The sequence below is a fragment of the Excalfactoria chinensis genome, chromosome 8 (assembly GCF_039878825.1).
Source record: "Excalfactoria chinensis isolate bCotChi1 chromosome 8, bCotChi1.hap2, whole genome shotgun sequence".
NCBI classification, from domain to species: Eukaryota; Metazoa; Chordata; class Aves; order Galliformes; family Phasianidae; genus Excalfactoria; species Excalfactoria chinensis.
Genome location: NC_092832.1, coordinates 17,692,382 through 17,707,787, shown reverse-complemented (window position 1 = coordinate 17,707,787; position 15,406 = coordinate 17,692,382). Strand labels below are relative to the sequence as shown.

The 15,406-nt window shown below is 35.4% G+C and overlaps 1 protein-coding gene across 2 annotated transcripts in view; it reads right to left on the bottom strand.

The window, feature by feature from the left end:
• ZZZ3 (zinc finger ZZ-type containing 3) overlaps positions 1 to 15,406 on the bottom strand; it is a 52,807-nt gene continuing 37,401 nt past the window's right edge. Inside the window, exons 4-13 of one of the 2 annotated variants that reach the window (XM_072343654.1) lie at positions 14,285 to 14,423; positions 12,714 to 12,861; positions 12,515 to 12,630; positions 12,243 to 12,314; positions 11,946 to 12,047; positions 11,005 to 11,100; positions 7,893 to 8,045; positions 4,944 to 5,078; positions 2,426 to 2,526; positions 1 to 2,055 (exon numbers count right to left, since the gene is read on the bottom strand). In XM_072343654.1, coding sequence (XP_072199755.1) covers positions 1,911 to 2,055; positions 2,426 to 2,526; positions 4,944 to 5,078; positions 7,893 to 8,045; positions 11,005 to 11,100; positions 11,946 to 12,047; positions 12,243 to 12,314; positions 12,515 to 12,630; positions 12,714 to 12,861; positions 14,285 to 14,423 — 1,207 coding nt within the window. In that variant the 3' untranslated portion in view covers positions 1 to 1,910. Of the gene's footprint in view, positions 2,056 to 2,425; positions 2,527 to 4,943; positions 5,079 to 7,892; positions 8,046 to 11,004; positions 11,101 to 11,945; positions 12,048 to 12,242; positions 12,315 to 12,514; positions 12,634 to 12,713; positions 12,862 to 14,284; positions 14,424 to 15,406 lie in introns of both variants that reach the window. The other variant, XM_072343653.1, reaches the window with a different exon arrangement.

Sequence of the window (15,406 nt, the reverse complement as noted above, 5' to 3'; positions counted from 1 at the left end):
CCTAAGGTTTATTAAATTTATCTACGTATACAAGATATGTGAGATGTTTACACAGGATGCTTGCTCAGTGTTCTAGTAACCGTACTCTATTACCTTCTAAATAGATTAAATGCTTAAACTTACTTTCCTCTGAAGCAGAAAATGATTACACCCACATGTCACTGCAAAAGTTAACACTGATCAGGCTATAATTAAAGTTCTTAGGTGCAGCCAGCCAATTACCCTTCTTATTGCCATTTGTAAGTCAAATTTCTTTCCTTTATAGCTAATTACTCGGAATATTCAAGTTTTAAAGCAACCGGAAGTCTACTACAGATATAAAATAATCAAGTATTTCTGAATCACCAGCTATACATTTCAATAAAAAATATATTAACTAAAAAATATGTCACAGTAATTACAAAGCTCCTCAGACGATGGTACGCAGTGTACCAAAGCTACGTTAAGTCTCATTTGCTGAAATCTGAAAGAACCAAGTATGAGTAAGACAGGAGGAAACGAAAATGCTAATCCTGCAAAAGGCAAAGCACACACAACAGTGGGCGCAGAACACCACCGCTTCCCACTGAACTCACAGCAGAGGAAGGCTCTGTCATCTCGCAGGTCTGCATAGTGAATATTCATACGACATATTAAAACGTCCTTTTCATGTTTTCTCAATTCTGATTAAAAAGTCAAAACTACACAGAAAGGAAGTCACAGCAAGCATTCTATATATAAACAGACTGTATCCACATAGTTTATTTCTCACAGTTCTCCTGACAATTGAACATTATTTAAGAACATACTGTATACACAGATAAGAAGAAACATACAAAATGTTTTAAATGATGCACAACAAAATCCAGCAGTATAAAAGAATGCATGTGAACCCTTGCTCACTGCTCAGGCTAAATTTAATCACTGTTTAAATAGTAATAAAAATACAATCTTTCATGGATCTTGTGCAGACTACAAAAGAGGAAAAATTATTACCATATATATGATTTATATTAGGCAGTTTTCTTTGATGAGTTGCACTAACAACTCCAAATACAGAGGCAGAAGGCTGTGTATTTTATTTTAAAGGAGTTAATGTTGAGTATTAGAGACTTTACACAGTTACTACCACTGGCACTTTTCACCATATTTTGTACACATCACATGATCATCTTATATAACATTACATTTAAAAAATATATCTGAGTGATAATTTTATAACATTCACACACCATGAGCTGGTTAAGGAAGCAATGCCACGGTTGCCTCCCATAGTGCTTCACTGTTGGTAAATAGAGTTCATCGTGGTTTAAAAATAAAAAAGAAAAATAAAAAAAAATTGAAAGTCAATGTGATTAAGCAGCTCCGATTTAATAAAGGCCTGTAACCAACCATCGCTGAGACAGTGAGCATTTTTTAGAGTACATCCTAGAAGCAAACACTGTCATTGGTTAAAACCTTGCCTAAAGAAGTCAGTTACTGTGCTGAAAACTAGTTCACAACAAAACTGCAAGCTACTAAACTGTTTTTATATAAATACTTCATCTCCTCTGGATCTCATTATAACCGAGTTCTTCAATGCCTTTGGAATTTACTCTATCTTCAATGTGTGCTCTCATTTCTGGCTCACCCTTTTGTATGTTTTTCTTTTGTGTTTAGACTCACCACCTAAAAATGACTAATGTGGTGAAAGAAAAGTCTCCCAGTGAAACCTTCTGCACACTAGGAATGTTCAGCTGCTGTTCAGTGATCTAGGACCATGACAGCTCAAAGCTGTAGTTTGACAAGTACACCCAGGAAGCTGTCATGCTGTGAGCGACATTTCAGGGAAAGCAGACAGTCTTTCCAAAATGTGCACAGTATTAACAATGGTGCCATTGTTATTTTTCAAATAGTATAGTAAGCCCAAGATTGCAGATCTGCTTCCCATGTCATCTATTTGCTGGAAAGTAGTTTGGGTCAAGATAATTGTAACTGGTGCCCTGGGACATGCAGTAGTCTCTGTCTAAAAACGTCTCTGCTCTGTAAATAGGTTCTAACTGATGATCCTCCTTATGAATCTCTGTTTCATGCAAACTGCAAGGGAAAGAAAAAGATAACAGTTTAAAAGTTAAATACTTTGTTATTCTTAACTTTCAGAAACACTGATCACATTTACAGCATCGTACCAAATTTGACACTGAAAAATTATTTCACAAAACACAATTTCCCCCACCAAATAACAGCACTAAACTGAACCTGTCCACTGCACTGTTATTTTTATAAAATATTTCTTACGCATGTCCTGGATGCGCATCTCCCACAAACATATGCTAAAGATTCTTTCACTTCACTCAACACCAGATATGTATCCTATGCTTGAGTAGATAACCAATGTGCACTTCAACCAAGCCATGCATATATTCATGCTAATTACAAATAACAAGTAGAGAAGAATACTACTCACCAGTCAGAACAAGAGTCACAGAAATCCAAAGACATTTCTTGAGGACAGTCTTGGCAGTGCCACCGAACACCCTGAATAGGTTCAATTCCGCAGTTATCACACTGTGAAGCAGATTGAAGAGTACTGAAGAAAACCAACTGTATTCACGTCAGCCAGTAACAGTATATATCAATATGCCATATATGAAGGCACATATGTAGGTTGATTACTGCTTGCATGCACAGCTGAATTCTTCTCGCAGACCATAATGTGTTCATGAATAAAGAAGTCCTCATAGTCGAAGACAGGTCATTCTCCCTGAGACTGATGAACATTTCTCTCGGCTTTGCTTCCCACTACCTGAATGATCCACACATTGACACTGTCCTCCTGCTCAACAAAAGGACACCCAGTCCTGCCTGTAGTCACTGCTTATCCTCATACGGCTGAAAGATGTTTCTGTAGCTGAAGTCCAACCACATGAAATACTTTAACACACTTTCCAGGACAGAAGACAGCAGCGGTAGTTGAAAAGCAAGTGGGACAACAGGTTCAGATAAAGGAAGACAAACCTGAACCTTAAGCTGAATGAGAAAGTAAGAACTATTTCCCCTCAGAGGAATCACCCACATTAAGAGCAGGTAAATGGAACATGAGAAGAAAAACTAGAACTGGAGCAAGAAGAGTGAATGAAAAGTTCATAACTTTGAAGAGGAGGAGCAGAAATGCAAAGAGATTTGATAAAAAGTGATACAACTTAGGAAATAGAACTTTTCAAAATCTAAACCAGGAAGAGTGCTGCAGGGACAGGACAGAAAAGGAAAGAAAAATGTGGAAACAAGCTTGTGCTCACATAGCTTACTCTCCTTCCTTCAGGACATGAAGAGCTCTGAGAGAGCTTTGGGCACCACCTGTGAAACTCACTTGTAGAGCAATTTGCCCCTGAGCACAAACCATCGACTCAGGGATCCAAACACCTTACTAAGAAACTTTGTCACAGCTGTATCCCACGCCTTCACAGACATCTTTCAGAGTGTGAGGGCTAATAAGGAAGAAGTTGTAAGCACACTTAGGGTTTTTCATTGAAAACACAGAATTCAATATAATACTATATTATAATAAAAAATAAATAATCCAGTTTCAGTTGTCCCAAGTTCAGAGCCTAAAAAATGGAAACCCTTAGCCCTTCTGTGCTCCTGCATCCTGCCCCTCCGTGAATCAGAAATAATACCATACCTTTCATTTTATTAAAAAAAACAGTATTTGCAAAGTATTTTGATATTAAAGCAACTAAAGCCATAAAAAGCCCACATGTGATTCAATAATTCAATATTCTAAGTAGAAATTGAATAATGTATTCTAAATCAAGTTGAAGGTCATGCAGAGCTAAGTGTTCTGAGATGTTTATTAGGTGACTATTGTCCAGCCTGTACACTAAGCAAGGCAGCACTCCTGAGGGAAAACTGTATATAATGATGTAATTTCATAGACTATAATGCATAATAAAATCAAATTGGAGTTGCAAAGAAACTTTCAAACTTTTAATGCTTGAGAGTATATAATGCCAATTTGCTTTTCAGTATTATTTCATGTGAAGCATAACACAGAAGAAAGGACTTAGTTTGTTGCCTAGATGGCTGCTCTACCTGACCAAAGTTTTAATGAATCTTTTGGAAGAAAACCAGTAACCTGAGGGAGAGAGAGGAGAGAGGAGGAAGCCTTGGCAACATGATAACACAATTAAGTCTGTCAGTGTCAACTAATGAGGCTATCTCAATATTCCAGTTGTTTTGAACTGAACTTTGAACTGTACATTTTTGCATTCTTATATAGATGGTTAGCAGAAAATAAATGTAGCTGGCCTAATGCTTTTAAAAAGGTGAAGATAATGTTCCAACATAGCAAACAGTCACAACAAGAACACCTTGCAAACCAGAATAGCTAATCTAGAGAATGTCTTTTCTTTATATGGTGCATGACATGGCTGACACTGGGACAACAAACTATTTTAATAGTGAGTTTATTTTCTTAATTTCACACAAACATTGTCTTACAAAACTGTTTCAACTTCTGCAAGCATTACTTGACAGGAATACGAAGCTGCTACCTTTTCTCTTTGTAGTGAAAAACAAAGAAACAAAACAGTCACACTCACACTGTCTTTTCCTTGGCCTCAGGTGAAGGAAAAAGAACTCCAAAAATCAGAGAAATATTATCATTGGCAAGACAGAGTGCAATGCCAAAACAGAATTCTGTAGTGATATAACCTAGCTCTAGAGCTGTATTTTCATTCTATAAATGAGGAAAAGTTAGCATGCTTATTAATTTTCATACAGCATTCTACATATTCTGTGAAACCTGAGGTACTGGAAGGAGTGAATCACCTGGGTTGTTCTGATTAAAGATGAGGAAAAGCAGACACTGTGAACAAGAATTATAAAACCGCAGTTGGCGTACTAAACAAAGCCTTTCTAGGAAATTCCAACCACGTTATCTTTGAAAACTTCTTCACTCGGCAGAGTGCAGAGCATCAGCTTACCTTGAATCCCACATGCTGCACAAATCCACTCTCTGCATGCATCTGCTGTAGTTTCTGTCTCTTCAATTTTTTAAACTCTAACAGTTCTTTGTATTCAGGTAACTCACGATATGTTATTGGAATACTTTCTTCATCCTGTTCATGGTTAAAAAAGAGAAATACTATTTACTTTAGGAACATAACTAGATGTATATTTCACAAATCACTAAGTATAATTATCTTCTGAGAAATGTGGGCAATGTGTTCTAAGAGAAAATGGGAAATTATACTTAAAAACACAGCAAACAAGTACAAACAACTAACTTACATTTCATTTTCTGCAATTAATAATTTATTATTTGCATTATACCAAAACGTTACCACGCAAACAAGTTTCTTCTAGTGAACAGCTTTGCAGTAGGGTAAAGAAGACAGCAGTGCCTAACTTTAAGATCCATATTTATATTGTTAAATCCTACATTTATATTTTTAAAAGACCCATAAATCAAGACAGTACCAAGCTTTAGTGATAAGTACTTCTCAATCAATAAATCCAGTCTTAACAGTATTAGATTCTCACCTTTACCTGTAAGAATAAAAAGTGTTGAGAAATATCATTCCATGATGATAAGAGCAGAAGTTTCCAAGTTATTTCGTCTTGCGACCACTCCTAATTCCCTTAACCTCATGCTGCCTTTTAACAGCTTGAGAAAATGGATTTTTATTTTCCTAAATTACAAAACCAATTTATATCCCATAAAACTTTGACAAAGACTTATAACACATAATTCTCTTTTTAAATAAAAAACAATTTCTGATTTTTCTCATCCAATTTTCTTCAGCAAAGACTGAAAACCTGTTTGTTATGAGAAGACAAAAATTCTCAGTCTAATTCAGATGCCTACTTCAAGATGGCTATTTAATTGCAGCAGCTTTGATTGGTAGATGTCAGATATCTGCAAAGATGCATAGTCTGTATGCATGGCCTATACTGGTAGGCTCATTCAGTTACAACAAAGAATTAGAAGTAATAGCCCTCTGAATGTAGCCTACACACATTATTTCAATTCCCTTTTAAACATCTGTGAAGCTTGAAATGCCTGCATTATTTAGTGACAATGGCATGCTCTTAGTGTTAAGTATTTTTCTAAGGGTCATATCAAATATTTAATTGTAATTCTGAAAATATTTAAAGGACTAGACTGAAATGCTCTGAAAAAAAAACCCAACAGGTTAAATGAAACTATTACATTTTGTTGTGATAAACTCCATTTTTTTTCCCATAAAAAAAATAATAATGACCTTTTATGCAAATGTAAGTTTTACTAAGAAATAATGCTTGGAATAATATAATCACATATTGAGTAAAATACAACAACTCCTTGTGTAGACACTTGATTCTGGATTAGTACATTGTATTCCAGAATAATTAGACTATTCACACCATGAAGTAATGTTAACTGAAAGTTAAATTCTCTCTTTTGAGAACAGAGGGTCTTCACTTGAGAATAATTAATTCATACTAAAAGGGTGTTTGAGGAATGGTTATGTCAGTCAACCAGTAATGCCCAGACAAAATCTTTTGTTTTTACAAGAAAACATCACCTGGTAATTCTGTTGTGAAGAACTCAGAGAAAACTTTCCCTATAATTTTCTAGCTACCCCAAATATCTTCTTGTCCACACCAATGCACTGCATTTTTCCCTGAGAAACCAGCTGTCACTAAGAGACCTGATTTGTTGGACTCAGTGATCCCAGAGGGCCCCTTCCAACTCAAGATATTCCATGATCATGATTTTTTAAGATTAAAGCAGACTCCAGTATATTCACTTTGATTATAGCTCATGATCTCTTTTTCCTTCTAAACTGCTTCTATTTTGCATTGATAATGGGGATCCTTCTGATAACTGAGCTCACCTGTGTCTTTCTACATTACTGCAAGCCAGAAATATATCCATCTGGAAATGCTGCACTAGTGAAGAAAGAAAAGATTAAGCCAAATCTGAGGGGAGGGGGAAAAGAAAGAAAAAAAGAAACCAGAGAGAGGGGAGCAAACATCCACCATTATCACTGCAAGAAAGTTGTCATGGTACCCTCAGTTAATGATTCATACCGCACATGATGTCATGATGTAGAATATTGACAGCACAAAACCATGACAAAAGTAAAACAGCAATCTCTACCAAAACAATGAAAATAACTTTTCAGGGTGGCGTGAGTACTTCTTTAACGCAACAGGTTTTTCACACACAAGATGTCACTAGGCTCACACACACAAAAAAAGCTACAAGTCATGTCCTTCGGTTTAAGCACAGTTAAGCTGCAGTGATTCACACCAGCTGTGAGCCTTGCCGAACATCTCAGTAGAAGGATACAGAACTACTGTATGGATGTATGTAAAACCACCAGAATTTAGATGTGCCTTACTGCATATGACAAATTAGGAAACTGGAACATTGCATGATGTAATGACGCACTGGGATAGGATATCTACTGGAGTCTGCCACTTGAGGACTCAAGTCTGTTAGTTCATGCTTTGAAGCAGATTGAAAAAAAAAAATCCATAATTAATTCTGCCAGTAGAAGAAGGCAAAAAGCAACGATGCCAATAGAATTCAGATTTTACCAGGACTGTATGCAATACAACACAGCTTTAACTAGAATCACATCTATAAAGTTTATGTGACTTTAAGGCTGTCTGTCAGATGCCTTTTTGAAACTATATAACTAAAACATTTTAGAAGCTGTTTCATCACAGAACTCTGTATTACTTCCTTTTCTCCCTTTCTGAATTTTCTGCAATTGCAGACCCTTATAGTAACGTGTTTGCAATTCCAAATGGCTCATCAATCTGACTATAATACTTATGTGATATTCATTTTATGACAGATGCTTAATCCTCATACTACTCATTTGAAAAGATTAGATGAAAGTAAAGAAGATATTCTCTGGCTGATTTAAATGACATACCGATACTTCCTCTTCTGCTGCAATATCCATATGGCTGTGAAAACTGGATCTGTCATCATCTTCATCCATATAAACTGGAGGTTCATGCGATGTCATAAAAGTTGAAGGTTTGAAAAGATGTTTATTTAAAGGGTGCTGCCGTCTACTTGATGACTACAGTGGAGAAACGATACATTTTACAAGACATTACTTGGTTATCATTTAAGCAATCCTTATCAAATACAACCCTGACAAAAAGTCCTTCCTGCACTGAACAACAGTGCATCATCTTTCCCATTAGATTTACTTATATCTCTGTATCAGAGCTTTGTATAGCCTCATACTGTGGGGTTTTTTTTCCCAACAGGAAGTGAAAGAGACAAACAGTGGAATGCTGCTCTGGTAAAAACCTATCAAGAAAATGCTCTCATCATAAAAACTCAGCCACCTAAACAAATGAGATAATAGGAAAACAGGAAACTGCCATGATTTAAAGACTGAGAACCAAATTGCAAAGATATTAATGACTTCCAAATCTCAATGGACATCACCAGTGTGGGACTAAACAACAAAATGCTTTTGCATGCATCCCCATGCTTGACACATCATCAAATTCTTAGAAATTTTCCAAGAACCGAATTAATATAAGTCTAGACTAATTTTGTTCAAATTTCTTTTCTAGTCTAGGGAGAGAAAAAGCTATTGCTAAAAGCAGTTCGTTGCACTACAAAAGACACTTCTACAAGTTAGGAATAAATGCTCTCTGAAGGTTCTTTTTCATCGGCACTGACTGGAAAAGGAACCCAAGAAATGTCAGAAGAGATAAATTACTCCATTAGTGTGCATCTGAAACCTTTCAACTGTAATGCTGTCTGAAGGTGTAGAATGTACAGCAATTTGAAAGTAGATTACTTAAAAGCACTTAGCCCTTATTACATATTCCCCATGGAGGAATATTTAATACCAAACAGAAGAATATTCGGTGAATGAATCTGACTCAACTTTTTACTTAGCTCCTTTCCAGACTACCTTTTAGGAATCTTGAATATATTCCATAAGTTAAACAGACTGAATCAAAAACTCTAAGCATGAAAAGCTTTATGTTGTTGTTTTTTGTTATTATAGAAGAGAGGACTGTCTTGCTCTCTAAGATTCCGTCATATAGATAAAGCATAATAAATAACATAAATATTACTTTCTCGTTTAACAAGAATCTGTATCCCAGAGGTTCCTAAAACCAGTTGCAAATCCATACCACTGTAACAAAACTATTTGAAGAGGGATTCAACATGTAACATTACTTTAATACTGTGTATAGTTTAAAAAGGCAAAAAAACTATACTGGATGAAACATAGCTGTGCAAAAATAAATGCCAAAGGAACTGAGTCTGGCCCCATTTACTTGTAAGGAAAGATATGAAGTAATAATGGCTGGAAACTGGTACCTAATTTATGCAGGAGGATTACAATGCACAGAATAAAAACGAACATCTTAAGACTGTTGTTGAATCACTTGTGCTGATGTTTTCCACCTGCTTTAAGATCACTGACTTACTATGTTTTGCTTCCTTTCTGGTTTCCTCTAAGATATGCACCAGAACAATCCCATTTGTAAAAGGCTGTATTTCAGTTTGAGCTGACACAGTGATTTAAACATTCTACTAATATAAAGAAAACAGACCTGTATACATAGAATCACAGAATCATTAAGGATGGAAAAGACCTCTAAAACAATCACATCAAAGCATCATCTACCACCAATACTGTCCATTAAACTGTGTCCCTCTGTGCCACATCCCCATGGATCTGGAGCACCTCCAGGGATGGTGAACCCACCACCTCTCTGGGCAGCTGTGCCACTGCAGCACTGCTCTGTATGAGAACAAATTTTTTGCAATACACAACTAATACTAGATCTGAAACGTAAGAAAGAAAAATGTGTGTCTACACCTACACACTTGCACTATCACACACATGGTTATGGCCTAGGAATTTAACCAAAGATTTGAATTCTTTTTTTTTAACATCATTCTGATTACAATACTACCTATGGACAGACAGTTAAAAAAGAATTCGTTATTCCTTTGGGAAGTGTAACTTCAGGATTAAGCTTAAAAGAAGGTGAACTAATGGCAGAGTACAAGCATTACATTAAAAATAACAAGTCGTAACTGATGAACTGAATACTGGAGTGCTAAATCGCTGGTTCTGTATCATTTTCACTAGTGGCTGGCAATGGTTAAACAATAACCTGGAGTATCCTGCATAACTTCCTGTATCATTTATCTGAAGAGACATTACGTCATATAAGTATGTTCAACAAGATGTTCAAGAATGAAATAGGACTCTCACCTCCCCAGTAACCATTTCAAAACAGCAGACTAGGTGATCCCCATGGAGAAACAGAAGTACCTCCTTGTGTGAAAGATCTCTTTTGACACCAGTATTTACATTAAATATAACAATGTTTTTTAGTTCCTCAGAAAGGTGTACTTTAAGAATCAGCATCCAATACTTACACATCTACTACTGGCAGTAAAGCAGATACTGCCATTAATAGTCTATGTATATAGTTAGAATCAGAATAAACACGAGCACAGCCTAAGCACAATCCAGGCTTTCAATACCCCTTGCACTTCCTTTCTGCCACAATATCTTATTTTCTACTGGGAATAACTACAGTCTAATACAATTTGTACTGTAAGTAGACAGCTGTTAGTAGACTGAGAAATCAAATCCCCCACATATGCTTTTTGTTACATTTTTTCAAGTATTTGTCTCCTTATTTTCTTCCTGTACAGCTCTCACTATCCTTCTCTAGACCAATTTCAGTACAAATGAGGAAAAAATACACCCAAGACCAATCTTTCAGCCCCATTAGCTCTGTCTGCAACCTAAATGCTGTGTTCTCTTTTCTGACACTTCATCTCCCCAAGATTATTCAATTAACAGGTGTTGATGTGAAATTAGAATAACAACCAATTCACTCTACATTGCTTATGTCAAAATAATAGATTAAGAAATACACTGGTGGAGCTAGAACGTAAGAAAGTTGTAATCAAGATTAACCAAATCCATTGAAATATTATATGCAAATGTAAAAAATGGAATTTCTGCTATAATATTGTCTCACCTTTTTTGAGTATAAATATAAATTTGGAGTTCTTCCTGGAACCGGAATACCAGCTTTAGTCAGTTTAATAAAATATTTTTGCACTCTACTGGCGACCTAAAAAAAACCCCAACATGCAACAATTGAATGTCAAATGAAATATGACAGGCTTTCACATTAAATTTTTGCCAGTATCATTACACTGGCTCACAATATAAAGACTCTAACCTATCCCTTCCAACACTGCAACAACTATTCTATCAGTTATGTATCCTGTAATGCTACATTTGTCATATTTCCAGATGCTCTGAAGTCTGACATAGTAAAAAAATAATCTTGTTCAAAAAATACACAGGAAATCTATCAAAAATAGTGACAAAAAACTTGAGCACCTTCTTACCTGCTGAAGTTAAAAGTTTTTCTGTCTTAACAGTGAACAGTAACACATATAATATACATTGGTACCATACAGAAACTACTTCCGCATTTTATTTATGAAATAAGCTTCATACATTTTAATTTTCCACTTTGGAAAAAGCATATATAGAAATACAGATATCGCTAGAAATAAAGTAATTTTTTATACTGAAATACTAAATATTCCTTTATGTGAAAGTACACTAGCTAAATAGAAGAAATAAAATACTGTAAAAACAAGACATGAGCGTTTTTTTTCCTGGTCAAACAGGAGAAATTACGCTGTTTTACTGAAAAAGCTTGTAAAAGTCAGATACAGAAACATTCAGCGTCTCCACTTTTGGCTTCCTTTGTGGATGTGGACATCAATATAGAACCAATTATTTGATCTACAAGTATTAAAATGTCTGCCAATTATTAAGATGAGAAATGATCCAAAAGGTGAGAATAAATCCAGATACAAATTCTTATCATGCTTTCTAAAAAGCAGAAAAAAAAATATCATCAATGAGAGGGATTACTTCTCAAAATGTTTTACTTGTTACCTGCTTAGCTGTTCTATTTCCCAGTTCATCAGCTATCTTCTGCCACCTTCGGGACTCTACTTCCTCTGGTGGATACTTCAGAAGCAACTGCTCAAGTTTTTTCTAAATCAAACAAAAATCAAGAGTTCAAAAATACAAATAAAACGGTTTTAATATAGGCATGAGTTGTCAAAGTACAAGTATCTACATATATGTGACTTTAACTTCTAATTAATTAAATATTATTACACAGTTTGTTTTTATTATTGTCATGTATGTTACCACTGCTATAAAATAAATAGAAAGGTTTCCCATTACCTGTTCCTCTACAGTCCATAGTTGGTTAAAAGTTTCAGGTTTGGTCTCATCGCAGAGTCGCCCTCTTATCATCTGTTCAAACAAAGTACATAAAATGGAAAAGGTGTTTAAAAAACATATGGCTAGGATAGAAAAGAAAGTTAACAGATTTCAATACATGCATGAATTTCATGACCAACTGAAGCATTTTAGGTATAAGTTTAAAATATCCACATGCTCACAGTAGTTCAAAAAGTTACTATTTTATAAAAGTTTCCTTTTGCGATAACTACCTGTGGACGACTGCTTGTAGAACCTTCTGGACCATCACTTAAAGGCAAGACAGAGTATGAAACTGACTCTCCATCCTTCTTGGGATCCAAAGGACTTTTTGGTCTTGCAGGTATACCTACTGGACAGAGCAGAGGAAAGGTTATTAAATCTCCTTACTCATCTCTTGCTTTTTGTAACGTAAGTTTTTTCTCCTTTTACCTTTGTCAAAAATCAGCTTTGCTCTTCTACTGTTACGTTTTCGGTTTTTGAATTCTCTCTCAAAGTTTCCAAGGCTAGTGGTGTATTGGTCCCAGGCGATCTCAGGGAGTTGAACAACTCTCTGAGGATATGGAAGACCCATATCAACCTGAAGAAAGAAAGTAAACATTGAAAAGCAATATTTAATGTACTTGTTGCATATCCAAACAAATAGCTACAAATCCTAAAAAGTCACAAAAACCTGATGCTGCCTTTTAGCTAACAGCAAAATTGAAAACCAGTATTTCTGAAGTGCCATGCAGCACACAGTTTTTTAAGGAGAAGGTATCTTTCAAGAGTAATACACAACAGTGCATATAAAATATGCAGCGGCACGGACAATGATGGCTTATTAAGCATAAGACTTGAAAAGGTCTGCTTCACAGTTGAAGTACGATGTTCCTGACTTCAATTTCTCATTGCTGTCTATCTGACTTTTGCTCAGACGTACTGTTAGCCTAGGATCTGTACCTTCCTGAAGATTAAGAAAACACAAGAAACCACACGACTTCAAGTTTTATCATCTGATAAACCTAAACACATCCCATCAAGGAATTCAACATATGTCCTACACTGATTTTGCTGTCTTCTATATAGAACAGTTGCAAGTGACACCAATTTATTTGAAGGTAAGGCTTAAGAGTATCTATTGTTCCTTGGGTTCAGACACTCATATGCACCAGATACTTTCAGCTAGCATTACTATTTCCTACATGATACAACCATTATCAAATGCAACCTACTAAGTCTTGCATGCTATAAACTCATCTCTAAATGTAATGGATAACAACCACTGAAACCAATGGCCTTAGAGCAGACCTCTCTAAATCTATCTGTACAAACTTAGGGTAAGGGCATAATAAAGCATCTATTTCATTTTCCACTGAAATACAGAATGGTGCTGCCAGACTAGAAGGTGAGGCATGTTTGTCACTGGCAGATGTAGGAGTGAAAAAATATTCAACCTTTAAACCTTTTCTAACAACTCTGTCAGTGTTTTTGCTTGTTGGTTTTTTTCATTTGTAAAGACTATCCTTATCAAAATTCATTCTCTTCTTTCAGACAACATTTCAGTTATGTGATCCAGCACTCTTCTAGACATGTTTTCTAGTATTCATTTTGGTTTTATGAACTATATTTCCTGCTCTTTAAAAATTACCCTACGAAACTCACTCATAGTACAAGACTGAATTTCTACAATAAGAAAAGTCCTAAATTCTTGATCTGAAGTGTTATGTCTTGTAGATTCCAGATTGTCTTAAAATACTCATATTACAATTGGAAATTTTAAAATTACATTTCTACACAAGAAAAAAATGAAAGAAAATATATCTAATTAAATATCTGAAGTGCTCTCTCCCACAGATTTAATAAGCAAATAACGGGCCATTTTTTTCTCAGCAGAGAAAGGGCTTTAAACTCCTAATGCTTATGCAAGTATACAAAGAATTTCAATTTCTACAGATGATGAATCACTAGTTATAAAAAAAATAAAAATCTGAGCAAGACTTAAGAAATGCCCATTGAAATACCTTCTTCTGGAGTCTTTCCACAAATCCAATAGGATCTTTCAGTGCTTCTCTCTGGTGTCTGCCTAAACTTTCAAGGTCTTGAACTGCTTGAGTACGTTGAGCCTCGAGTACAGCAATCGTCTGTAACAGTCTCTGATAACTACAGAGACAAAGGAAAACATCTCACTAAATTTGTCTTTAAGAGTGAACCCCCAAGTCTAAACACTAGCTTATATGAAACAGATGACAGGCATTTTTACTGAATTATATAAATAACTGTATCAAAATTATTTTAATTAGATGAATTTATATAAACCAGTAAAAAAAAAATAAAAATAACAACAAACCACAATACTACTATTACTACTAATACATTGAGATTTTTAAACCTAAATCCTATACTAGGTAAAACAATGCTAGCAGGGACACGCTTCTCATATTCTCAACAGTTATGCTCTGTATCCTTCGCTTAGAAGGAAAAAACAATAAAAACAACAAACAGAATGATGCAATTTCACTCACTCCAAAATAAACTACAAATGATTCTACTGCAAAAATTCAACACTGCACTCAACCACCTACAGGATGTGAAAACTGACTCTTAAAAACTCTGCAGCTACACGTTTCAGAGTAACTTCATTTAAGAGAACAGAACAACCATTTGCAAACGTGACAATAGACCGCAGAAATCAATTTACAAAACAAATACACACAGGAGAGATTTCTCTAAGAATACAGAAGTTAATTGAAATGTCAGTGTTCCCTCAAATACACCATGCTTGACCCTCATGCAAATCTGATTTTCTATCTAACAGATATGCTAAAGAGTCACTTGTATGACTTTCATATCTGCACCTGGTTAACAGAGGCTGCCCAGACTGCCTCCTGTAAAGCTAACTTGGGACTAGGAAATCACACCATACAATAACACAGCCTTACAATAAATGAGCAATTGCTTTTCTTAGCTTTATAGGTATGGTTGTCCACTTCATATCACAATCCACGCAACTACCTGTGGCCCCTGTTGTTACAAATTACTACAAACCAACACTTTCAGGAAAATGCTTTCTGACATTTAGTATTACAATTGTATTTTAGTTCAATGCAAGACACAACCTACTGCATAGTAAAATCAGGTAAGAT